The sequence below is a fragment of the Aphelocoma coerulescens genome, chromosome 18 (genome assembly GCF_041296385.1).
Source record: "Aphelocoma coerulescens isolate FSJ_1873_10779 chromosome 18, UR_Acoe_1.0, whole genome shotgun sequence".
In the NCBI taxonomy this organism is placed as follows: domain Eukaryota; kingdom Metazoa; phylum Chordata; class Aves; order Passeriformes; family Corvidae; genus Aphelocoma; species Aphelocoma coerulescens.
The window spans coordinates 4,659,393-4,686,332 of NC_091031.1; the positions used below are offsets into that span (position 1 = coordinate 4,659,393).

Consider the following 26,940-nt stretch of genomic DNA (forward strand, 5'->3'; position numbering starts at 1 on the left):
ACAGCATCGTTTTCTTTGGTTCAGGTAAACTTCCATTAAGTGCTCTCATCAGTTTGAAGTATTGCTTAGAAAGGAAGCATTTTCTATCTGGAATTGTAACCGATGTTTAAAACTCTGTTAGTTTTTTTGAAATAAAACTTTCTGCCTCACCCCCCTGCTTTGAGCTGCTCCGAGATCACAGAAACAATGGCAGGATTGAAGTCTGCCCCCAGGTTTGATGCTGAAATCTGCAGTGGAATCAGTTATTTCTGAACAACTGTAAGAATCTGCTATGCCAAAATTTCATGATCTGCAGTTAAATGATTCTTGATGGAAACTCAGGGAATTCATAAAATCAACTGCTGCAGCGACACACAATTAAACTTTTGCATTATGGCAACAGGTCCTGGACAGTCGGCTCTCATGGTGCCAAGGTTTATCTCAAAGATCTCACAGTCCAAAATACAAGAAGTGAAAAATTTCAGAGAGCAAGAAATAGCCCAATAAGAAGAAAACAGAAATCTCAAGTGCAGTGGAACCCAAACTGTCTATCTGAAAAAACAGGACCTCTCTGCTACTTCTCAAATCAGTATTACAGGTGTCATTTTGGGCTATCACCCTTTTGAATTTGTTGTCCCTTCATAGCATGTTAATTGTGTTAATGGCTATTCCATATCTTAGTGGTGTTAAGATGGAAAAGGTTCACAGAGCTCATGGAAGCCTGTGCAAAACCAGGAGAGATGAACAGACATTTAAGAATCCCATTTTCCATTGCTCCAATGTTACAGCTGATGCTAAATGCACTCCAGCCTCCTTGTTCAACATTAATCCGTGTTTTTACAGGTAAGTTGACTACAATAAGAATGTTTACATTATGGAAGTCAGATCAAAGCATTTTAAAATGATTGGTATGACTGATCTGACATGTTTTTTTTCTTTTTTTCCCCCTATTGCTCACAAACAGTTCTGAAAATGACTTCTTGAGTTAGGGTAGGCAACATTTTTCTGTATCTTTCAAATTTTAATGGCATAGAAAAAACACTTCCTGTCCTTTTCTATCATTTAATCATAAACTAGACCAACTTCTAAAATTCAGATTTCTTCAACAATGGAAATTCATGAATGCTGAATTTTGCTGAGAGGGGTTGTTCAAAGTGGGAAAGATCAAACATTATTTAATATTTAAGTTTTCAGAGAGGATCGACTTTAATAGTCTTCTTTCCTCCTACCATTATGGGTGTGTAAGTAACTTAAAATTAACTCCTTGTACAAGACCACGTGTAGTGTGGCTGGAGTAAACCAGTTAAATGTACCCTCCCAGTAGGGCCTCAGTTCCTGACTTCAAATAATAGGGTTGTAAAGGAGAGTGAGAATCAAAAGGAGACAATGAGGTCAAGGAAATACCACAAGAAGATAACTCTGGTTTTGCATCTGAGTTTTTACACTTCACTGTACTCCCAGACACATTTTGGAAGAAGAATAAACTGCTCTTCTGCTTGCTCCTGGCACTGCATTTGCTTTGAGCCCTGGAGTGTTCTGCCTCCAACCAGCTTCATCACTCAGCCCAAAAGAGATTAAGCATGAATAGTTCTGCCAAAAAAGATGATCATCTGTTAATAGAACTAGTTCTGGACACCCCAGGGAGTGAGGCACCTGAGACAGCTCATGCTCTTTACACACAGATGCTGAAGGCACATCACTCTCAAGCAGGCAAGGCTCCGTTTCTAGGTCAAGTCACTGCACAGCTGGGCCTGATGTCCATAAAATTTAGGAATACAGAGACAAGGGCTACAGGGCACAGGGTAAAGACAGTTTTCCAACAGTTAGGATGTCCCAGGATGTGAACAGAGAGGGAAGGGCTCCACACTCCACAGCAAAGACTGGCAAACATTACAATTAAATAAACCGAGCATGTTTAAAAATGTATCTCTCCCATTCACAGTTGCCATGAATTTTTCAGAGGGTCTAAGAAGGTCTAACTCTGAAAAGGTAAATTAACTCCCTATCTGTTCACATTTAAAGCTTTTTAAAAAGCAGGCCTGAAGTCTGGAATAAATTCAGCAGGCAGCAATGTCTTGACCTTACATAGGAATATTTTCTTAATAAAACTACGGTTTTATCAGACTGTTTCCTTCTGTTTCCTTTCTGGTGGGTAATGGAAGCTACACCCACCACTTCACTTTGACGTGTGTAACCCAAAAAAGCCTCAGTTCGCTGTAAAAACGCCAAGTGATACGTTTCTTTGTTAGAAGATGCCTCGGGGCTCTTGTCGCATACTTCTAACCACGTCAGGAAAAACGAAATGCATTGTTAACAGCTAGTAGAAAAGCACTACACATTAGTCATTCTTCCCCTGAATGGAAAAGAACAATTTCTCATGAAATATCGTTCCCATTATATTCCTAGATTGCTTTGCTGGGTAGCTGCCCTGTCTTTCACAAGCCTTAGGCTGAAAATATGGATTCTGAAAGAGAAATTTTGATACTCTTGAAAAGAATTAAAGGAAAATGTGGAAGTTCTCACTAGAAGAATTTTGTAAAGAGTGGTGCCAAGCAGTTTCTTAAAGTGTTCTTAAAGATTAAACAAATAAAAACCAAGTCAAAATGAAAACCTGAAACTTCTACTCTTGGAAGACATCAAAATGAGAAAATCTGAAATTCACAAATAATTTCCTTTTTCCTGAGCCAAAATGTTGTCAAAATCAGTATTTTATGGACATTTCAACTTTGAGAGAAAACAGCTTTACCATTGAATTTGGCACATCCAGCATCTCAGCCAGAAATGCCAAAACAGAAACAGAAGTTGAGAGACATGCAGAGGAGAAACACCCCCAGCTGGAAAAGCAGAAGTGCAAATGCAGCATCTGTGTGCCCAGGGCTCCTCCACTGCCCTGCGCCAGCCCAGTGCCTGCTCCTGGCACAGCAGCGTGGCCATGGCACCACTGTCCTGTCCTCACCTGGGTCAGCTCTGGAGAGCCTGGGGATCCATCTGCGATCAGCTACTCCCGCCTGGCCGGGGCTCCTGGCCCTAATGCTGCTTTTGTGGCCCAGCATTGTCCAGCAGAAAGGCTTCAGCTGCTCCTCAATGCCTGTCAGAGCACACTAGGGCTGCACTATAGCTGAGGTTTCGCCTGGTGCCACAGCAAAACCGCGGAGATTTATCCGCTGTCTTATTTCCAGTTTGCACTCCTTCCGAGCAGGGCACACAAAGACACGGATAAATGGCAATTAAATCAACCACAATAGGTTGTGTTAACTATTGGTAACTAAGGAGCCACCTTGATCCCTCTCTGCATCTAAGATATTCACCACATGACACCGAGGCCTCAGCACACAAAGACTTTTCAATTTCAGATTAAACGTGTCGCATTGGAAATAGCTCTGGTAAGCCCCAGCAGCAGATTACAGCTGGCAAAGAGGGATGAATGAATGGCTGAGGGAAGTCAGTGAGGATTTGCACTGGAAGAAGGGGTGAAACCAAAACCACTATTTTTCAAAAAGTTTTACCACCTTCCCATGTTTCTGGCACCTGCAAACTGCCTGGAGGAGAGAGAAATTCTGTGGACTGGCTGTTTTAACGAAGCCTGATTCCACTTGCTGGAATTCCAGTTCTTGAAACAGAATCAAAATCTGGAAAAAAAATCCCATCCCTTGGGAGACTTAACCAAAACCTGCACCAGTAAGAATGAGATTGTGCCCCAGCATAACTGGAGAAGGCAGAGCCAGGAAAGGGTGTGAGCTCTCCCCAAGAGCACATGTTGGAAGTGGCAGTTTTTCATAGGAAAATATATTTGCTTCTAGCTTGCATGATTGCTTCTTAAAGCATGGCTTCCTCCTTTCAGGATTTTCCTGCAGAAAATTTTGCGAGTTGCTCTCCAGATGATTCACATTTAGTCTTAGAGACTATTTTTAGCTGCTTTTATTTCAGCACACGTTCTTGGAGAGTCCCTGCTATTTATGTGGTCGACATTTCCCTCCTCTTGCCTCCTCTGGGGAGAAGCTCCACGAAGCAGCTTTTGGGAGCAGAGCCTGCACATCATTCCTCCTTTTGCGTCTTCCATCTTCCACACAGCAAAGCCAGAGCACTCCTAAGGTTGACAGCAGCAGGTTTTATCACCATGAAGTCAGATAATGGAAAGCAAACAAACCAAGGGAAATCAAACACACACCAGCCCCTCAGAATGTTTGCAAGGCCATTCTCAGGCTGGTTTGGGCAAAGGTCTGATGATCTGGACACTGAAGGCGTAATCATGCAGCAAATACAGAGCCAGTTGGGTACAACTGAGCACTAAAAAACATGAGAAAATTGCTGCAATATGTCTGGGGTAAACCTGAAACCAAGACATGAAGTCACCTCTTTGTTAGGGTCACACAGCTCTGAAAAAATGGGAGGCATTAAATTATCAGTGTGTCCACAGCCAGTATTGAGGTAGGTGTACGTACGCTGTTCAGGGTGGACACTGATCTCTTGGGGATTTGTTTTATAGCTTTGACACATATATGATGGGATATAGCCCAAATCACATGCACCTAAATAATGTTTCAAGCCCAAGAGGCAGCTCTGCAAGTGGGAAACTGCCTTGTATCAGCTTTCACTGATTTCTTTCACATATGGGAATAGTGTTGAAGTATAAAATAATTTTTACACTGGTAAAGTCCCACGGATTAAGGTCTGTCTTGCTTTAACTATATCCATAAAAAATCCTTTTGTGTTTCATAAAAGGATAATATCGTACAGTTTCTGCTGCTCTTCCAAGTGTGGTTAAAATTTTTGAATGAGTCTAAATTTTTGGCTGGATAGAATTTGGATTCATGCATGCACACACACAGTCAGGACACATCACAAACATTGGGAAAACCAACTAAACCAGAAAGAAAGGAGCTGGAGGCAGAGGCAAAAAGCAATTTCAAGGTACTAATGTTAAGCAATTGTAATTTTTATCTTTGCTGTCTTCCCTGGCTTACAAGTAAATCTCTACCATGGAGACATTCAGCCCACTCTAATATACAACCCCATCTTTTAAGAGCTTCTTCTATATTGATCCCCAAAGTATGGCTCAAGCTCATTAGTTTATAATCTGCTAGGTTCGGAGGAGCTCCTGGGGAGCCAGCATATGGATGTACTCTGAGCACAATATCAGCTGCAGGACAGTGGCTCAGGCAATTGCACTGAGTGGTGGAGCAGGGCACACTCTTTCCTTGTGGCCAATATGGCAATAATTAGGGCTGCTCTGTGGTTCAGTAGACTAAAAGATTTGAGAGACCAAATTTTTCCCAGAAGTAATTCAAAGAAGATGGAGGAGTTACACCAGGAGTCATGGCCTACTGTGCTCCTCCTTGAAACCCCTGCTTGAAAATATTGGTTACTTGCACACTGAAGTCTGGGCTACTAAACAGTAATTACACAGCTACATGGGAAAGAATTACCTGATTGTGAGATGATTGGTTAGTATGCTGTCAAGATACGATTATCCTGGATCTAGGGAATACACTGCATTTGTTCTTTGCTCGTTACAAGATGATGATGGCAACATAAAGCACTTCTGCCCTAAATCCCTAAATGAACAGCAAAAGAGCACAGACAGTAGCACTCAGTACCCAGGGATTTAATGAAGGTAGGAATATGCAGGACAGGCTGACACAGCTCAGTTCTGTCACAGTAGGTCAAAAACACACAAGGAAACAACTTCACAAAGACACGATACACCATCCCCTAATTGCACTCAATGCACCACTCCTGACATCACGTGTGTAGCCTTACAGCAGGAGAGAAGCAGTTTCTGACCACCTCTGTTTGGCAGTGTAGGCACCACACTTCATAACCATCAGCTCCAAATTTTAGCGTTGCAAACTTTTTTCAGCCTTGTAAATTTTATGCCTGTAGGGATGGGAGGATAAACAGCATGTGCACCTGTGGCCCCTGAGACACCAGGGAAAGGCAGGAAGGCTGATGTGATAGGGAGAAGCAAGATATCCAAAACTGGCTTCTAGCAAAACACAGCCTGGCCTTATCAGTTAGAACATGCCTTTTGTACAGGGGTGCAACAAACTTAAAATGCCACCCCGGTGCAGTTTTGTAGATTTAACACCTACCAACCTCCCTAGACCAGCAGCTTCATAAACTAGTGCAGGTAAGCAAGACAGGCATGTGTCTTCAGCACCATCAGAGCTTTGATCTTTTCCCTGGCTGAGGCAAGGGAGCCCTGCTTTGCTCTGCCTTTCATTTGGGCAGGCTCTGCAGACAGAGGAACAAGGAAAAGCACTCTGGAAAATTATTAGCCTTTGAAATTCAGTATCAAATTTCACCTACATGCACAGAAGTAGTGCTGTTATAGATGCTCAGATAGAAAAGCTGGCCCAGCAGACAGGGCACCAGCTGAGACCCAGGTACCTGTTCCCACTTGATGGACATCTTCTGTCACCTCAGTGGTATGCAGGCACCTGGCTTATCTGAAAGCCAATCTGACTCTGCCACCGATCTGGGCCTTGCCCCTGAACAACTCAATTTATCTCCTTCAAACTTGGATGAATAACAATTTTCTAGCTCCCAGAGAAGCTGCAACAAGAATTCATTAGAGCCTGTGAAGCACTTTGATAGTATAATAATGGAATAAGTATTGTAAATCGTTTTTATGCTAATTTCTTCATCTACATAACTCTGGCCTCAGCCTCCAGGAATTTAACTGATATATGGTATGTGGAATAAACCTCTCAGAAGTTACAAGCCTCCAAACCAAGCTTGCAGATCATTTCCACATCTCCCCACCTGTGTAGGGCCACCCCACACTTGTCCTTCCAGATAATGGAAAGCAGCTGCTGTGAGATGATAGTGAGTGATAGCCCCAGTGCATTGGGAATTGTGCTGCTTCGGCACAATTGTGCCACAGCTTCGGCACCAGCCTTAGGGGGAAACAAGAAGGATGGCAACCCCTTAAAAAACCCCTAATGACTAAAACCATGCCCACCTAGCTCTCTGGGATGGAGGTGTGTGGGCCGGCTTTTCCTGGCTGGTCCATTGCTCCAACTGTGCTCTTCCCACTCCTGTAAATAAATGTCATTAGTGCTTCTCATATTCCAACCCTCCTGCTGGGCCAGCTCCTGGAAAATCCTTAATTCCAGATAAACCAAAGCACCCAGGTGCTTCAGAACCAGCCCCTTCAGCAGCATCAGGAATAAAGTCCCTGTGCATACTGATGACACAAGGCCTCCCAGCCACCACCTCCCTGGGAACCCTCAGCATTGCAACCAAGGCACTGAGCACACTGTGCTGAACTCTGCCTCTGTACCACCCCTTAACCAGACAGCTCCCAATTAACAACCTTGTGTGGGCCCAACCAGCTCTAGACAATATTTTCAAATGTAACCACTGTGAAAGGAAAAAAAAATAGGTCAAGGGGATTATGCAGGGTGACTAATGATTGCTGCATGCTGGGTTGAGATGTGAAGTCTGGCTGTGTTTTCAAAGGTGCATAATAATATGTCCTTGTCTGACCTGTGGTGCTGTTGACACTTTTTCTGAGTTGATGCCTTCTCACAAATCCCCATTAGGCTGGAAGCTTGAACACCCACCATGAATGATGACAGCCGAGTGGAAGGACTATCAAACTTTGCAGAACTCCCATTTAAGTTTCACTTCATTTCTTAAAAGCCAGGCAGCAGAGGTAATTATTTAACTGTCAAGCCCTTTTGGAGTTGTTAGCTGAGGGATGTGGCTGCTATTCTCAGACTTGGGGCAGGATGTGTTAATTCCATGACAATTCTCTGGAGCTGGGCAAGAGATAAGAGGAGGGGGCTACTCTGCTCAGAAGAGCTGGCACATATGGTCAGGTGAATGTGCCCTGCCAGCCAGCTTGCCATTCAGTCAGAACTTACAGTTTTATCCTTATTTTACTGATAGGGAGGACATCATGGTATATGGAAGGCACGGTTCAGCTGCCCTTCCCAAAAATCACAGGAGGTTTGTAGCAATAGAAAAATGAATTCAGCTGTTTTCTCTCCTGGTCCTGTGTTTAGCATTAGGGTCCCTCCAAGTACACCTTTCATTAATGGGGCAATTAGAATTCATTTTTCTTGGCTGACAAATGTTCATTAGCCAAGCGTATCAATTTCTCCACCCTGGTCACAGAATATGCTCCTTTCTAGCTACAGAAATTGGAAGAAAGGCAACTCAGCTATAGCTCAGCCAAACCTACAGTTCCCCACAGGAACTCTGGGGCAGTAAGTGCTGCAGCAGCCTGAGAGAATGACAGAAAACAGCCTTTTGTTTCTAGACTAAGACTATAAATATCACCAGAGTAAAGTTTCCTTGACAAACACACACATAATTAGGAAAAACATAACCTCTGGTTCAGCTTCACTGTGAGCAGGAACTGGGAGACATTTGGTGTCAGACAGCAAGACCTTGCACATGGGCTGTTGGTAGCCCGGCAAGAGATGATGCCAGACTGGGTAATGCTGGGCTGAGACTGGAGCAGGGAATGGCAGGTGCAGATCTGCTGTAGGAGGCAAGATACCTTCAATTCATACACCATCTATTTCAGAATGCCTCAGGGAAATCTCCGAGCTACAGGAGAAATGTACAGCTGTCCAATAAAGCTCATGAGTGTGGACAAAGCTGTGACAATATTAGCACCATCCAGACCTTTCACATTTATACAAGGCATGGGGAAGGGCAGCACCTAGGTACATCCCATAGTTGCCTTTAGATTAGACCAGTTTTAATTCCCAGGCCATTCTACACTGGCCAAAGGAAAGAAAATCCTTGCTATAGCAAGAGCAGAGCTCTGTGACTGAGCAGGTATGGCCCAGGAAAGGCCTTTCAATGGGGTCCCACTGAGGCATTGCTAAGTCCAGGCCTGTGGAAGGCTTGAGCTCCTCACTCCTGAGGTACAGCACAGAATATAACAGACGATCCACTTCTGCCCCACTGTTAGGTCTCTGCCATCACGGGCTGAGAAGAATAATTTTGTACAAATTCCCTGATTTAAATCAACCCCAAAGTGACAAGATTACTTTCCTTGCTTTTTAGAGAAAAGCCTGCTGGAGCTAGCAGTCTGATTGTTCCATAAATCAATTTCTTTCCCAAGTGTAAAATCTCCACTTGCTCATTCCCTGTCTTTCATCCTAATTAAATAGTGATGTGAAGTAATCAGCAGTATTGTCAATGGCCTGGTGCTGCATAGATACTTCTGAATATACAATACTAGAGGGAAATGAAGCCAATGAAGAAGATTCCCACCCAGCAGCTGTGCTAAGACCAGCAGTGCAGGCTGGAACCATCCACTGACAACCAAGACACCACATGATTGTGGGGTGAGTCCAGCCAAGAGCCTGCAGTGCCCCATGTTCTGTAAACAACAGGTCATGGAAGGGGCCCTCCCTGTGCTAAATATGACCTTTCTTTACCATTTCAGCAGGAAGCAAAATACCTCTAGTTATATTTGACATCCTATTTCCATAATCTGCTCAAATTAAAACACTGAACTACTCTTAAATGCTGATCTCTGCCCTTGACACTCACCTCATCCCTTCTAATTAATCATGTTCAGTATGGAAGTGTTTGGATGCCATGAGAAAAGAGGTCCTGTGAGGCAGTGAGTTGTCAGCAGGGGGGAAGCTTTGAGACCCCCTGAGTCATCTGAAAAGCGGTTACAGATGGTGAAATGCCTCAGGAAGCAGGAAGGCGTGTGGTCCATGTGGTTCTTGTTATCCACGGGCTCTCGTGCAAGCGTCAGGAGCGCGAAGGCAGCCCCAGCCTCCTGGGAAGTGGGATGTGATGCCTCCCCAAGTAGACCTGCACATGCCAGTCCCAGGGAGCCACGCTAGCAGAGGTAAGAGGGGATGTCCCAACACAGTCTGAACTCCTGGGAACTTATTCAGGAGAGTCCTTCCTCTCTTGTGTATCAGTTCCCTCACAGGAAAGAAGACATTGCATAGGAAGGTGAGTCTATGCATAACACAAGTATCTAAGTCAGCCGAAATATGACCATTTCATTCAGTAAATATTGAAGTACTCCTACTAGTGCTTGTTTCCTCCCTTTCCAGTGTCTTCCTTCTAAAATGAAGTGATCCTGTCATTCCAGGAGAGAGGAAAAGGAACAGCCCCACATGACTGGCACTATAAAAATACAGTCAAGAGACATTGTCTCTTCCTGTGAAGGTTTTTGATCTAGTAAGACTACACACAAGCTAGAGGAAAAGCATGTCCCTCAGCAGCACAGCAAGTAATGCCCTGGCTCTAAGTCAGGAAACATCTGACGATTTTGTTTATGGGGGGAAATCAGTGACCTTCAATAACTGCAGAGAAAGTGCTCCAGGACTTTCCCCAGCTCCAGGACCTTGCCTCATGAAGCACACGGGCAATGTTATTCAATACATTTCACTGCTAAAACTTTTCTTTGTAAACCAGCAGGGTATCAGTCACTCTTGGCAGGGCACCTTCTGCGAGATCTGAGCACAAACTCTTTCCCCTTTGATTCAAGAACCACGACATGACACAGGATGTCTCTTGATGGCAGTGTTTTGTCAGGGTGCAGTAATCTGAGAAGGCTTCCTTGGAGTTTCTTTACAGGCAAGGAGTTGTACTAGAGAACAGCTGAACTCTGAATTTACCACACAAAACTCCCTTTTACAATTCCCCTAATATCTCACCATTGGCTTGGCACTGAGACAAGCAGAAAGATTTTAAGTGCAGTTTCAAAACACGATGGAAGGAGAAAGCTGGTGATTTACTCTGTCACTTGACTGACAGCTTCCCAGGTGACAAACATGTGGCAGCTCCTGTGGATACAAAAATGCTGTTAGCAAGGAATTTTCCTGCTTCCTTCTAAGCCGTGAGATACTTTTCTCTCTCATGGAAGATAGTAGTACAGTTCTATAAACAATGAACACCTGCGACCTTGCAGAGCTTTGTTTATGGTATAGTAGAAAAATATTTTGACAATGGATGTTTAGGATTTTAGCCAATCACCCCCAAGGGGTGGCTGATCCTTTGTCCAATTAGACTATGAAGAAAAAAGTCTATAAAAGAGTTTGTAAAATAATTAAATAAATCAATCTTTCTGCTCAATTCCTGCCTGCTGGATCTTCTCTCCTCTCCTCCCTACAGCTGCGGGATACAGTAATAAGCTCCCACAGCCAGACAACCCTGCAAAGTGTGATTCATAATGGGATGGTTGTTGATCCTTGTGCTGAACAGTTCAGAGGAAAACAAATATCTGTGAAAGGCAATATTTATCTATTAGTCTCATAAAATACTGTGCATTACTGATTTCCATGAAAATCAGATCTCAGAGATGCAGTGAAATACTGACTTCATTCATTATTCAGGTCTTCTCACTTTTTCACAATAATAACTAGTCTGTGAAATATTCTGAGGAGTGACAAGCCATTTTAAATTCTGAAATTCTAAAAACCCAAAGAGATCTCTATTGAAGGTGAAGCTGTAAGAGTTGGAAGGAGGGATATATATGGGTAGCTCCTACTGTAACAGTCTCAGAAGTTTACAAGGTGGGAAAAAACCCCAACCAGCTCAGCCAGAACACAGGCTTGTTTCTCTCACGTTCTTGAGTTGATTTTTATCATCTAAGAATCTGACCAATCATGGTTCTTCAATACCCCTCTCCATTCTGGACATTCCCATCTTCCATGCACTAGACCTTTCCATGATTGTGCCTTAGGGCATTGTAACCATATGGTCCATCTCCTGATGAAAGGGCACATGCCCCAGTTACCCACAATAAAGTTCCCCAATGGCATTAGTCTTCAAGGACACAGTAATTAAGAACTCATTGAAGCAACAAACACCAATCATCTTCTCAATACACATACGCCAGTAATAAATGTGGAACAGTTACAGATATAGGAAACTTCCTGTGGAGAATATACAAAAATACTCGAGGTTCTGTCTCTCTTTTACCAAAACAAGACAAACATCCTCTCTGCTGGTTGAAGAAGGTGGTAGCACAGTCAGTATGAGTAAGTTGAGAAGTTCCTCCAATTTTAAATGAGGTCAGGCTTTGTTGGAGTGCTATGAATAAATTTCTACCATGGGCAAGAAAGTTTACCTAAGTATTGCACTATTCTATACAAATTGGTAGCCAAAACTCTATGATGCATTTACACCATATTTATGTATTTGCTGTACCTACCAAAGGGTGCACAGCCTGCAAACGTTCTCTCCTCCAGTCATTATCCTGCTTGGCTCTACGTGGTGCTGCACCAACACACACTGAGAAAGCCTTTTCCCCGAACAATATGTGGAGTGACCAGAGACTGATGCCCAAAGCTAACAAACGAGCAGGATTCACACCAGGGCTGTCTCCTCACAGACTCTCAGGCTCCATGACTCAGGACAAATCAAAGCCTCTTGCAAAGTCAAACAGTTTGTTATCACAGTCCTATTTACATAGGCTGGCACAAGCTCCAAGGAATCACCCTTTTTGATACGCCTTTTCTGCTTTGTGCATTCCCTTTCCAAATCCTTCCTAGCCCTGGTGGTTCAGACTGAGCCACCAGGTTCACACTGTCGGCCCAAAACACTCATCAGCACTTGCGCAGCTGTCTATCAACACTGCCATGGTTATACTGTTATTCCAACTTAAACTTCCTAGCAGCTTATCATAACCAAGTTGGAAAACAAGCCTGGGATCCAGGGTACACATCCACCCAAACAGGCTGCTCTGTCTCATGGCCCGTTCCCCAGCTGATGCTGGAGTCAACTGGGTGCTTACAGCAACAGCCTGGGTAAAAAGGTGAGCCAAATAGCAAATTTGGCAAATTAAATCCTAATTAACAAGGCCTCTCAGGGGCCTAATTAATCTTGCCTAGATTTCTGTAAATTCAGAAAACATAACAATTGACAGTTTCTTTCCTATTTCTCATCTGCAGCTGTTGGAAGAAGGACAGTTTTACTCTTCTTTAACCAGCGCCAAAACTGGTTTGGGTTCTGCAAGGAAAGAAATGATCTCCCTGTTCCACTGAGCTTAGGATGAACCTCAGCAGCCTCTTGTTGGCATGTAATCGCTCAACAGAAGCTGCATTTCTCTGCATCCCCATCCTAGACAGGGCCTCTGTGTCCCTGACTGAAAGAAGGTCAAATAGTCCATATCTCGTCTTAATTTTTAATCACAATTTCATGCTGTTTTTTCAGCTGCTGGAGGCAGTGTAGCACAAATCCCTCAGGAGTAATTCCTAGATACTCTCTTGCAGACTGGCCTACTTTTTCTTCCTGTTCAGTTACAAATTGCTTCTCTGAGCCCAGATGTGTGACAGTGCTGGCAAAGCCTGCCTCCACCCAAACAAATACATTCTACACTGCAGCATGTTAAAAACCAACCAACCAACCAAACAAACAAACCACATTTTGATTCTTCTCCAGTTTCTAAAAACAGACAGGATAATCAAGATCTTATTTTAGCTCTATGAGCCCAGCTGAATACGATGGTTTAATTTTAAACATTTCTGTTGCCTCTGATGCAGGGCAGTGCCACGGTCCCCCTGTGGCACTTCTGTGACATTCCTCCCCGGCCAGGAAAACCTGGGGAGGACACCTGAGTGAACAGGACAGAGACCACATAATTTTGTGGGGACTTTGGACACGGCAAGAGCTGGGAGTGACATGAGAGATGAAGGACATGGGAAAGGTGTCCTGGAGCTTTCATAACTGGGAAAAGTATTGGGCAATTTCATGAACTGTCTGGGTCACTTTGGTGACAATTCTTGAGGCTACTGAAATCATCTATTTGGACCCTGAAATACTGTCTCAGCACAGCAACAGCTGTGTGACAGAAATGACTCCTGTAGGATTTCATCTGTGGATGAATGTTTTTATTTTAGTGGGAAAATTTCTAGCAGTACATGCAGCTATTGTTTTGAAAAATGGAAGAAGCTACCTTCAAAAAACTACACTGCTCTCAGGTTCATCAGAGAAGTTAAAAGGCAGAAAAGAAGCAGTCAGATCCTTTTTATTTGCTTGTGCAATGAGGGATTTTGCTGGTTTTATCAGCTAGAACATCCCTCGGTGGTTGACTTTTTCTTTACAGTTTCATAATAATCTGGAATCTTGGCTTTATCAACCAGCTTCTACATGTTTATGTAAAACTTTCTTCTTCTGAAAAAAACCAACAACCAAACCCACAAACAAACAAAAAGAAAACAACCAATTTAAACCGATATTATTTACTTAAAAAAAAAAATCCTATCTTTCAATTTCACAGCCTTATCACTGTAAATATTCCAAGAAGAAGAAAGACAATTATGAATTGTCCCACAATCTTCCATAAATGCAGCAGAAATTTCCCCAAGCAGCAAGGAGAAAAAATACAAAGTAGAATAAGAAATTAAAAAAAAAAAAAATTAAGAAAGAGGGTGTCAGTGTCAATTTATGAACTGGAGGGCAAAGATTTCCTTGTCACACAAGTGTCAAGAAACCCAGTGAATGCTGTGTGCCCTGCCCTCATACAGCTACTTTTGTTACAGATATTTTGGTATTCCCAAAAGCCATGTATCAGAGTCAGGACTTGTCCACCACCCTCTCGCTTGCATTTCTTTCACAGGAGCTCAGAGCAAGGCGAGTGCTGTCATAATATTTCTTTGCTTTTCTTGCTAAGAATGCTGTACTCAAGACACACCACAACTTAAGGTGGACAGATTTTCAGTACACCAAACAAAAGGCAAAAGGCACTAAACCACAAAGCCATACTTACCTGAAGGATTAAATCAATAGGGATGTGACTTTCTCAATAAAAGAGATCAACTTTTAGCTTTCAGTCATTTCACAGCTTCTACCTAGAGACTGTGCCACAGCCTAAATTGGTTTATCCAAGGATGGGAGGAATATTTTGCCATGGCAACTGACAATTTCAGAAAAAACACCCCCAAAACTGAGCTCTGTCAGAAAATGAGCAGATTAAAAGGTTGAAGATAATGCCTCAGAAGGAAAAACTAAGGTTGAGACAGAAAATGTCTATTAAACAGTGGTTTTGCCAAAGAGAGAGGTGACAGGCTTCAAAATGGTAAAGCTTTGAATGCTATGCAAAACTCTACCTAGGCCACAGAACAGAAATACTAAAAAAAAAGAGACATAGACAACAATAAGTGTACAAAATTACTTTCCTATGGATGCCTGGAGGAATGCTCCAGTTGGAACTTCATCTCTGTTGCCGAGTCACAGCATTGACGTCTGAACCAGGCAGTCACACTTCCCCCTGTCTCAAACCACCCAGCCAAATATAGCCCTAAGAAACAGTAAATTTTGATAAGACCCTGTGGGGAGTAATCAATCTTTGGCCCCTCACTGATTCATGCTTCTATTACAGGAGATCAGTAGTTCATCTGCAAGAGCAGGTGCTTAAAATTTAAACCAGCTAACTGGCAGAATTTGTACAAAAGCACTGACACAAATTCAGCCCAGATGCTGGATTCTCACAGGGCACTATCTGAATCAACATTTTGCACTGGGAGACTCCATTCTGAGGGCTGTAGCTTCTCTACCAGGTCACCCCCCAGCCCTGCTGGCCTCAGACACTGGGAGTGCATTTGGGGTGTTGCGGCAAGAATTGGGTGGGAAAACATTTCTCCAGCATGCAGGCTTTAAGATCTGAGTATTTTGCTGGGCCAGCCCAACAAAGGATGAGAAAGTAAAAAGCTCAGATTTCTTTCTAAAGAAAACCCAAAACACATTTTGAGAAAAAGAACTATTTTTGACCAGGCCAGAGTGTTTCACTTCTTTTGAGTTATTTTACGTGTGTTTTATACCACAACTGAGCAAAAATGAGTCAGGGAAAAAGTAATTTCCCCTTTAAAAATGTCAGTGTGTGATGTTCCACCAAATCAAAAATTCAAGCTGGTTTCAAAAAAGAAAATAATCCTCAATCTCTTTTATGGCTGTGTTTGGAGAAGTTGGCACTTATTTTGTTGCCCCGAGTGCAGAACTGCTCATTCTCAGTACAGCAGTTCTTCAGGGCAGCATTTCAGAATCAGCTTGAGCAGCCAGAGAGGCAGGTTATTTATATGCAGGTGTTTTGACCAAGGACAGTTATTTTTGCTTGTATGCACAAACATAAATAATAAAATTCAGAATATCACCAGGTGAAAGCAGGCAATTTCCATGTAAATGAATCCCAAATGGGGGCACACTGTGTTCTTCATTGCTCTTGGTAATTGCCCACTGGGGGTTTCTCAGCAGTTGCAGTTAATGTTGCTTTTTGATGCTTGAAAAAAAATAAGAAAAATGAATTGCTGAGTGTTGCCTGTAGAGGTTACAATAAACTTTTCACTGGTGCAGACAGTGCACTGCCTGTGTGAAATCCTGCCTAGGAACAGGCACATTTTCCTCTCTATAACTGCATGGCTATACTTTAACAAGCTTTTCTCCCACCTTACCCCTCCAGCGAGGGATTCAGACAACAATGTCGGGAACAACCCCAGGTGTTGACCTAACACTTGCCAGGGTCTAAGAAGTGTTTCTACTGATTTCAGCAGGGTCTGGGATCAGTCCTTAGTCTGGACCTCACAAAAGGCCAGCTCTGGAGATGCTGAACAGAATTATTTCTCAGAGGATGCAGCAGAAGCTGAGGGGAAGGAAAATGTGGCAGATTTAGGAGCAACAGATATAACACAGACTTCTAGATGTACAGGTCCCATGGTGGCACCAGGACACAGGATCCCCCCAGCAGCTTGGCAAGGGGAGCAATTTGCAAACATGCACTGTGTGCATGATCTTAGGGTGGCAGAAACACCTCAGGTCTCAAGCACAGGGAGGGGAATCTTCACACACAGACACTGAGCATCTGCAGGGCTGAAAACACAATGGGAGCCAACAGTGACTGAGAGCGTGTGGGTGGTGGGGAAAACTGGAGGCTGATAAGAAACGGGGGAAAAAAGCTTCAGTTTGATGTATTTAATACTGCTTGTCCTTACTACACAGACTGGCTTCTTCTCTTGGCCATTGGTTGAAAAGGTATTTCCATCTTAACCATTTCTTATGTGCTTTTTCTGTTAAGATAGGAGTGTCTCTGCTAATGCTGCCACAGAAGGTGGAAGGAAAGACGTATTTCACATTAACACATAGGCAACACCTGCATTTGATGTTAGGAAAAACAGTATCAAGAAAACCCTTTTAACAAATGAGGTCAATTATTCTGCCCAAGAACACTGGTAACTCGATGGTCAATGTGGAGTCATTGCTTCAAAACACTGAATATATGAGATTAAAATTAAAAATATTCTGGTTATAGACTCTCCTGCTACCTTTTTCCACAGCCTAGTGAAAAACCCATTTGGATCACAGTGTTTTTGCAGTGCAGAAGGTCCCCTCTGCTCTGCCACAGGTGTCAGCAGATATCCTCAAGCAGCTAATGGGGAAAAAAAAACTTTTTTCAGAAGCTGGTGAGGGACTCCTAATTGCTACTGAAAATATTTTCAAAGCAGCAGATCAGCCAGCAGTCCCAGCTCCATCCCAGAGGCAAACACAATTTATTTGTCATGTTTCAACAATTTTTCTGCTGTTCATACAGTGTAATTAATCACTTGGCAGGCAGGGGAACACACAGAGAACTGAAAAGGCAGCTCATTCTTTGATATGCAGTGATCATCCTGTACTTTGGTAAGAGACAAATTCACTCTTATTTACAGATGGGAACAGGAAAGAAAAGGTACGTGGCAACTCAATACAGCAACAATCGATAAGAAACAAACAGCTTTGATTAAAACAAGGACCCTGCCGTTATTGTACCTTACATCATGCTCTTCCACGGGGTTTGCATGTATGGCTTTTGGCCATTGATTCCAGATGAAAAGGCAACAACTCACAGGGAAAAATAATCTGTCCCTTCACAAGGAGCACTCAAAGTGCCCTGCTAGCTGATGGTGAGAGGCTCTAAGATCTGTCACTCAGCCCCCTCTTCTGTCATCTATTGGGGTGATCTAGATTCAGGCTCCCTTCAAATTTGAGCAGCCAAAATACACCAGGTGAAGAGTTCACAAAGGAGCTCCTGTTCTGATTCCCTTTTCCCTAAACTTAGGTGCTCAGACAGAAGAGCACCTAGACCGACACCACGGCTTCTCAGGGCCTGCAATGCAAATCTTGGCCAGGGAGCTGCAGATGCAGCCAGCCTAATTCCCTCTGAGTCCTGTGGCTAGTGCTCTCAGCTGGCTGGGTGCCTGGGAAGGCCCGGAGCCAGCCATTTGGAAATGTGAGACACAGGCACTCTGCTTTGTTTGAGCTGGCTGAATCAGGGTCTGGGTTTTCACACACGTACTTCAGCTGTGGACTTTGTGTTGGTTACCATCTCCAAAAGGCCATCCAAGGGCTCTGAAGTGCTACCAGATGCCTGCCACAAAGCAAACTGGACTAGGGAGACTTTTGTCTCCCTTCAAACTGAAGGCAAAACAAGAGTTGAGGCCATAGCAGCAAACACTGGGAAAGGAATTTGGGATTGATAAATTGACTTCTGGCAAATTCAGAGTATTTCTATTATCTCTCTAAAGGCTGTGAGAGACAGAAATTATACTAATAAATAGCACTCAACTGAAGCAGTGCCTCAAATGGAGCACAATTCAGACTTTAACCAAACCAACAGACTCAACTCACAGACAGAACAGGTTTATTTGTAGGTCCAAAAGCTGAAGGGCTCTAGAATTGCTATCTCCTAACTGCAATCCCATCCTCCTAAGTTTCTTTGGATCAGCTGTCTCTGATCCAAAGAGAAAACACAGTCTGCAGCCTGAATCAATGCTGATGGAAGTCAGTGGGACATCCTGTAGTAACCAAGTTACGCTCTTTATGTCCTGCATATCACATCTTAACAGCTCCAAGGCAGAGCTCTCCATTTGCCTGTAATGTCACTCACACAGCCTCTCAATATAGGCCATTAGGAACCTTCCATGGAATAGCCTTTACATTTTGAATTGAATTGCATACACAATAGGATTTTTTTCCTGCTTTTTTTTTTCTTTTGCAAAGTTATCAGACATTAAAAGCTTGTCAGCTTTTGCTCCTTGTCTATGCTGAATAAAAACCAAAAGTAAAATCAAACCATTTAGAAAATGTCAAATGAAATGCCCCAAGCTCCTGGTATCAGGGGGTTTTATATATCCCTTTGAATTGCCAGTTGGTTGTAATTAAAGGTTGGAGGCTTGGCAGTTTCTTCTTCCCCATTTGACTCAACATATACAAACAGATGGATCAGTTCAGCACCTCACAGTGGCTCCTGCCACTTCATCCCACATCCTGAAATTACCTTCACCTCTTCAGTTTGCTGCCTTTGGGCTTCAGAAAGCTACAATACAGGGAGGGGGCTCTTGGGAAGGGAAGGAAAAGTGAAAGCAGAGGACAGGGGAAATAACTTGTGACAAGGATAAATCTCCCGTTCCTTTCAAGTCATCGTGTGAATGCAGAGACAGCACAACAATGAACCCTCTCAGTACCTGCCTTTGTGTTAGCACAGCCCCTTGGGTGGAATAAAAAAGATGCATTCCCTTTTAAAATATCTATTTGTACCATCACAGTAGTTGTGTCCTTCTGCTGCCTGGGAATTTGAGTGCACCTGAGAATCAGACAGACATGCAAAGGGCATACTGGGGTGAAAATCAGATTAGACAGGCAACTACCATTTGTGCCAATGGGAGCTGTCCATAAGCTTGATAACAGCACCAGGAATTCCCACTCATTAAGGTCTGGGAGATGCAAGGACAGCTCATACGTTTTCCGTATGTGCTTCCTTGGGAACGGGGAACAAAGGTCATGAATGGTGATAATCTCAAATTCACTTGACCCCCAGTTCTCCTCTGCTTCATCAGATTGAAAACTCCAACTTCCCGCCACAGCAGAGGATCCTTAAGGCAGGAGCAGAGGCTGTTCACGCCTTTTCCTAGTCTTTAGCTGACATCTAGCGAACAGTTTCCAAACTGCACCTGGAGGCGCTGCAGATGGGAGATGGAACTAGCCCCTCTGGAGGGCAGTGGTGCCACGACAGCTCACCTGGCCTGGACAGGTGGGGAAGGACCTGGTTCTGCTCCCAGGTTGCACAAATCCTGCACTGGCTCCATCAAAGTGGGCAAACACTGCTGCAGGACCCCACTGCAGTGGTACCACCCCCTGCAGGGACCATCCAGGAGGCTGGTGGACATCAGGAGTGACCAGCAAGGCTTCCACCACAGCAGTGTCACATCAGCTCTTTCTGAACAGGGAGGGTCACCCTCTGCCCCCTCCCTCTCCCAGAGGCACAAATCCAGCACTCAAATGGGAAACTCAGCAGCTGCTACCAGGATTAGCAACTGCAATTCCCACCCTCAGGCTCTCCTGGAGGATAGATGGCAGAAGAGGTGCAGTTTGCAGAGTTTTGTAGTTTGTCTTCAAGAGCTCTCCCCAGCACATCTTTGGGTGACAGCAGATGTGAAATCCCTGAGGAATACAGACCCAACTGTCACCTACATTTGAAGAGTGTCAGAACCAGCCTGCAATGTCTGCATAGCAAGAGGGGAACATGGAGTGTGTGCAGAGCCTGTTCATTTTATAACCTCTATCAGCTACTGCAAACCAAGGAGTTTGGTTTATGGCATCTGTTAAGGTAACCAAGCAACAGTATGGTAGGTATCTGTGTAATCACTTACAAAAACCAGGGGTTTAGAAACAAGCAGAGTGGTGATGGACACTGAGGTGCAGGAAATGTCTCTGTATTTTTTGTATGGACAGTGGAAACCATTCTGTGTAACAGCATGGAGTAGTGTTACACCAGTTCACCAGCACACTTATCACATCCTTCCTCAATACATGAGAATTGTCCTCACACTTCACCACCTGTGAAGGTAAAATGCTTTTCCTGTTGATTTCAGTATCATTTGCAGTCTCATAACACCACTGACACACAATCCTCCTCTGAATGTACAATGCTAACTGCACCTTTAATCTTCAGAATTTACATGGGTGGAGGTGATTAAAACCAAAGTAAAGCAAAGGAGGGACAAAGAGATGCTAGAAGGAAAACTTAGCACTGTTCTGCTTCTTAGACTGCACAGACCCTGGCAAATTAAGGATACAAATGAGAACCTTTAATGGTTTAAAAATATGCTACACCCACCAGCCAAAATACTATCAAAGGTTTCAAACGGTGTATTGTTTCAGCTTCCCAACAGCTGTTGAGTCCCTGTTTATTATCTGCAGAAGGTCCCTGAGGACTTGTTCACCTACAAAGTTTGACTGATTTAATTAGTTACAAAACAGTGTTTTCCACTTGTGAGGTGCCAGTGAGCTTGCACAGGGATCTCCCTTGCAGGCAGGCGAATACTGAGGCTTGTAAGAGGAACACTACCTAAACGCTGTATACTCTCCCACCAGTTAACCCGTGTTAAATGCAGCTAAAACAGTGTGGATAGCTTGCTAACAGCCATGAATCTAGGAAGGAAGGGTCAATAGGCCAAATAAAACAACAGCATTTACAATGATCCAACTACACATCACTCCAGAGGCTTCCTCAGTCTACTAACATGAGCAGAATTAGTGCTTCTCTTACCTGGTAATAGTAATCAACATATTGTGGCTCGTAGTGTTGGGGCTCAGAGTTTTCAGGAGACAGGACATCTTTTAGTAACTCTTCACAGCCTGGCAAAGAGAAACAAGAGGAAATAGTCAGGCCAAGAGTTTATCTTCCATTACAGGGACAATGGAGGAAGAAACACTGGTTTGTAGCCAATCTTTATGCACAAAACCTTGGAAGACAGCTTTGGGATTTATTTAAATAGGTATAACAAAACTCTGCCTTCAGAGTTCTGCCCAGCACACATTCAACATGGGGAACTTGGTAAGTGCAATTATCTCAGCTTGGCTTGTTAAACTATCCTGTGGGATACAAACCCACCTCTAACCAAAGCCAGACTCTGGAGTCAAACACTGGATTTGCAGGTGTGGCATGAGCTAGTGACAACTGCACATTAGTGTCAGTGGAGCTGCTTCTAATTTTCTCTGGTCAAAATGACAAAGGGGCAATACCTAAGTGTCACAAATCCCCCTTCAAAAAGAGCTCTGTCACACAGTGTTTGGTGTTTGGCAAGCAAATATCTATGCGTTGCAACCAGAGATTTTAAGCTTCTGTGTTTGCTTTTGTTAATAACCACATTAAGAGCTGGAAAAATCAATGTCTGTGTTTCCTTCAGTCCTTCTCTCATCTGAAAAGCTGAGACAAATACAGAAGCACTGAAATCACTAAATGCCTCGTTCTCCATTAATTACCAGTGACTGCACTTGGCAGGGTGAGCTGCAGAAGGCAGTAATGTCAGGCCAGGTTATTTTAGAACCCAGCTTACAGTCCTGGGCCCAGACTGTGTGAAACCTTCTCAGCATGTGTCGTGCACTATCCTGCTTGGAAGCTGCAATTGCTCAGCAGTTATTCCTCCCTTCCATCCCAGCAATATATTTGGCTGTGACATTACACATGGATACCACTCACAAAGCAGGTGAGCCAGAGGAAAGAGGGTGATGGAAGGAAGTGTGAACTGAACAAGTTTATACATTAGCTGATCTTCTCTCCTGGTTTTACATAAAGGAATAACATCTGTAGGGATGAAGACATGTTGTGGTTATGGAGAGGAGTCCCTTGCAAAGGAAAGAAGTACTTTAAAAACCAGAAAAAATGACCAGATGGAGGAAGCCTAATAGGGGGGATCACTGTGTTGTCCCTGTCTGCCACACACAGGCACATGTTGAGGCAGCACCTGCTGAATGAAGACATCATTAAGATCTCAGAAGTGTCACATGGACAAAGGCAGCAAGACGTTTTTCCTTTTTCAGCTTCTTCAGCAAAGTGAGATTCTCAGGTGGTACTGAACAGAGGATAAATGAAGCTGTTAAATGCCCGCTTTGCTGGAGAAGTTAATGGGCAAGAATGTGTGGTAGGGTCACTTCCCAAAGAGGAGTTTATCTGGCACTAACAATCAAAAATGTAATCTACTGGTTGGTAGAGGAAAGATATTAAACTTGTTTGCCTGGAGAGAGCATTTTTTTCCAGAACCTGCCATGCCTGTGACTGTCACATTTCCCACCCAGCCATAATCCTTTTCTTCCTCTTGGTTTTAGCATAAAGCGCTCTGTGCTTGCCTAAGGTTATTCTCTAGTCCTCTCACAGAGGAAAATTCAATCTATTGTTTGTATCTTTTGACATTAATAACCAAAGCTTATTGCTCATCAAACTGCCTTGTGCCAGCACCCACTGTGAGACTCCTCACAGGTATGAACTGCTTTGCTAAAAGGTCTCTGCATGAGATGGAGCACCTACTCATTAAAGTGACCTACCTCCAGCAAAAAAGGAAAATAAATATCAAGTGTTACACAGTAATGGATGCAGATTAGCATAATGCAGGGAGTATGTTTACAGTGTTCTAAAATTTCTCAACAACCATATTTTCAACCATAATTTCAAGCTTTACTTTTCTAATGCAGTTGTACTAATAACAGTGCTTCCTGTCCCAATTTTCTTTTTTCTTTTTTTAGTGGGGAAAAGTCACAAAAGCTGTGGGTCTTCAAAAAAGGATTTAACTACCCAAAACAAGGGCGTGAGAAATGTTTCTACCTTGCCTCCTTTCAAAAGGCCAGCCAGACTGGTCTGTTAGAGCTAGAGTCACAAACAGCTCCCAGATCTCCAGGGTCTGAAATGTAGTCTTCTGTGTCCTCTCTTTGCTAGTTCATTTCTTACCTAAGATTACTCCTTATCACATTCTTTCATATCCCTTGTCCATTACGGAGAACCACTTCCTGATAGCTCTTGGCCTGTCATTTTCTCAGTAAAAACACTGGGGAGAAAAGCACTGCCTCCTTTGCATCCAACTGACTCAGTGCAGCCCTCACCACTTCTTCACGAGAGCCACCTGACCCAGGCTTTTGTGGCCTGATCCAGAACCTGACCAAGCACTTGACCCATTTCCAGAACATCAGCAGGAATTTAATCCAATTTGTTTACCAAGCTGCATAGCTTAAAATGGCAAACAAAGTAAAATCTTGCTTTTGTAGTAGTCACAGGCCAAGTTTCCAACAGTGCTGGCAGATTCAGGGTGTAAGTTCATCTGAGCCAGTCTCCTTCTGCAAAGGTGACTTTTGCACCAGGTGTCTGCGTGTGCAGAAGGCATATCCCCTGTACACTGCTCTGCATCCAAGCTGGCATGACAGCCTGGCTCGCTTCATCCTCCAAGGAAGATTTGCATGTTATTATACTCCATAAAAAAGGGAAGAAGAGAATAAGAGCCCTTTTTCTTCTGAGATTACTAAACCACATCATCACTACCTTGCAGACATCTGAACCAGTTCCAACATCCAATCAACGGAAAAATTGCCACTGGCTTTGAGAATCTCAAGATTGTGACACTGGTTTTATTCCTATTAAGAACTGAGTTTTAAGAATAAGTTCTCTGTTCTCCTCTTCCCTGTGAGGACACAAATTGGAATCCCTTCACTCTGGAGGACTGATGCTGGTCTTTTCCTTGGACCACCTCTTAACACCAGGAAAGGTGATGCACAGTCAAGTGATGCATCAGCTTTCTTATTCAGTGTTTTTCTGCAATAGTGCCAATACAATCCCACCTTTTGCTCCCCTCATCTAAATATAATTTGAATTTTTCCGGTACTCTAGGAGGGTTACACAATGGCGTAACATAAAGAGAGGACACTGGAGTGTCTCAAATGCTGTCCATGTGTGTTCTTATTACCAGAAAACATTCTGGCTTGCAGCCTGGGAAGTGCCAGTGAGCTAAATCAGTTTGTCACAGTCCAGACAGAAAACAACAAATTAAGCTTTACTCTGGCAAATCTCAATATGGAAATAGGAAGGTACTGGACAAAGATTTGCTCTTTGCTAGCAGAACCACTCCTGAGCAGAATCCTGTGTGCTGAGGTCTGCAGAACTGCCGTGGTGGATATTTCAAGCTGTGCAGCAATATGCACCCAAGGCTAGAATCTGTCCAAAAATAACCCATTGCAATGAAGCAAAGGAATAAATCCTGGCTACTTTAAGGACCGCTTGCACTAGAGATGTCCTATTATTGCTATAAATTCATTTTCCTGCAAAAGGTAGAACTGAAAACCACTTACATGGCTGATTAGAGATATTTCATTTGGATGTCTTGTCTACCTGTGTCATAAGATATTAATGTTCTCTCTCCTTTGCTGCGGTTGGGAAAATTTCATCTACATTTCTGGGCAGCACTTGGCAAGAAGACTTAGCTGCACTGCAATCACAGTGAAGCAGCAGAGAGAGGCAAAGAGTAACCCAGGAATAGCTCCAGGTCATTGTGCACTCACTGCTGCAGCTCCACTGAAGGGTGTCCTTTAGGGAGAAACACCCTGTGAAAGGGCTGTGCTCGATGTAAATCACTGTGACACAGATTGGCAGTATTCTTGTGTCTGGAGAAAGGACTAAACAATCAGATCACAAAATGAGAGTGGGCAGAAGCTGCTGAATTTTCTTCCCTAGCTAAAGACATCTGATGAGCCAGCACAAAAGCAGCTTCTCTGTCCACTCAGGAGACTCTTTGAAACAGGGATGTGTATGAGTTCTAGTTAACAAAGCACTGAGTCACTCTCTAGTCTGGTCTGTCAAAATTATCTGAGTTAAAAACTACTTCTCCTAATACTACAAATACAAAAGCAAACACAACTCATTTGGCCAGAACAGGGTCATCTTCAGTCCAAAGCAAAGATGATGAAAGTCATTTACAGGTCACTGAAGGGGAAGACATGAACCTTTAACTTTTTCAGTTCACTCAGGTTGCTAGACATGATATCCCTTATGAGATAAGTTTACAATCAGTTTAATTTTAAAAAATGGTTTTCACACCCTAACAAACATTCAATTTGCAAACAGACATTCTGGCCACAAATAAACTCAATTTTAGGAAAGCTCCTTCCTGCAAATGCTCCAAGAAGGAGATTTAACCTGTAACACATCAGGCAATTTTCACAGGCTATTAAGCAATTTTAATATTATAGGAAATCAAATGTGGTTACCTAATTGAATGTAGTTGGTTTCTGGCATTTTTCCTAATAGCAATAGCTTTTTACTTTATCCACCTTTGGATCTTTAGTGGTGTATTAGACTCATTTGTGGTTTCAGGGTGTATTTAGTGAAATTTAGTTAAGTCTTAGAAAACTCTCAAGTACTTTTAGGAGTAACCAACTTCAGTTCATTGAGCAACTATAGGGTAATTTAATCCAGGAGAGCTCAGCTCTTCACATTTACTGACAGTCCTTGTCCCTGGAGCCATCCCAAGCACCACTCCTGTCAGTAAGTTATTCTTACCAGAATGGATAGATCCATCAGATCATCTCCAGGTATGGCCTCATTGAAGTTTGAGATCTATAACTATGAGCCTAAATGGGTTCACATAGACTTTGGGATTTTCTGATGTGCTTTACTGAAATTTCCATGCTGGTGCAGCTGTCCTGGTCCTAGATATTAGAAGCAAATAAACTCCCTTTTAGAGGCCTGCAACATACCATCTCTTATTCCATGCTGGATCTTCAGGGCAAAGCTGGTACAACACTTCTCTCAGCTATGGGATTGCAAATTAGATTTTAAAGTTAGTTGAAGGAGATGGCCAAAACATGGCACTGTTTTTTTGAGAAATATGTTTGCTTGGAACATCTGAATGAAACTATAAGAGCATATTTAAAAAAAAATAATCTCCAGTGAAACAGAAGGCCATAAATACTCTACTTTAGAAAACTTTGTTTTGAAAAAACACCATCAAATTTCATATTTTATTATTTTCATATTCTTTCACAGTCCAAATAACCTGTCACAGTCTGAGCAACCAGAACAGCCAACATCCCTTTTGGGACATTTCTTTGAAACTTTGGGCAAATCTGGAATTTTGAAATTTGGAATTTTCATTAAAAAGTGATAGGAACTCACAGAGCTTTTTAACTTTTAGCTGCTTATATAAAGCCTGCTTCTAGAAGCTTTCCAGCCAACTGCAG

The 26,940-nt window shown here is 43.1% G+C and overlaps 1 protein-coding gene across 6 annotated transcripts in view; it reads right to left on the reverse strand.

The window, feature by feature from the left end:
• Nucleotides 1-26,940, reverse strand: part of RAB11FIP4 (RAB11 family interacting protein 4) — a 121,688-nt gene that overhangs the window by 53,221 nt on the left and 41,527 nt on the right. For 4 of the 6 annotated variants that reach the window (XM_069032440.1, XM_069032439.1, XM_069032441.1 and 1 more), the window contains one exon: nucleotides 21,491-21,579. In XM_069032440.1, the coding sequence (XP_068888541.1) occupies nucleotides 21,491-21,579 (89 nt within the window). Of the gene's footprint in view, nucleotides 1-10,628; nucleotides 10,648-21,490; nucleotides 21,580-26,457; nucleotides 26,480-26,940 lie in introns of those variants that run through there. The other 2 variants (XM_069032449.1, XM_069032442.1) reach the window with 2 other exon arrangements.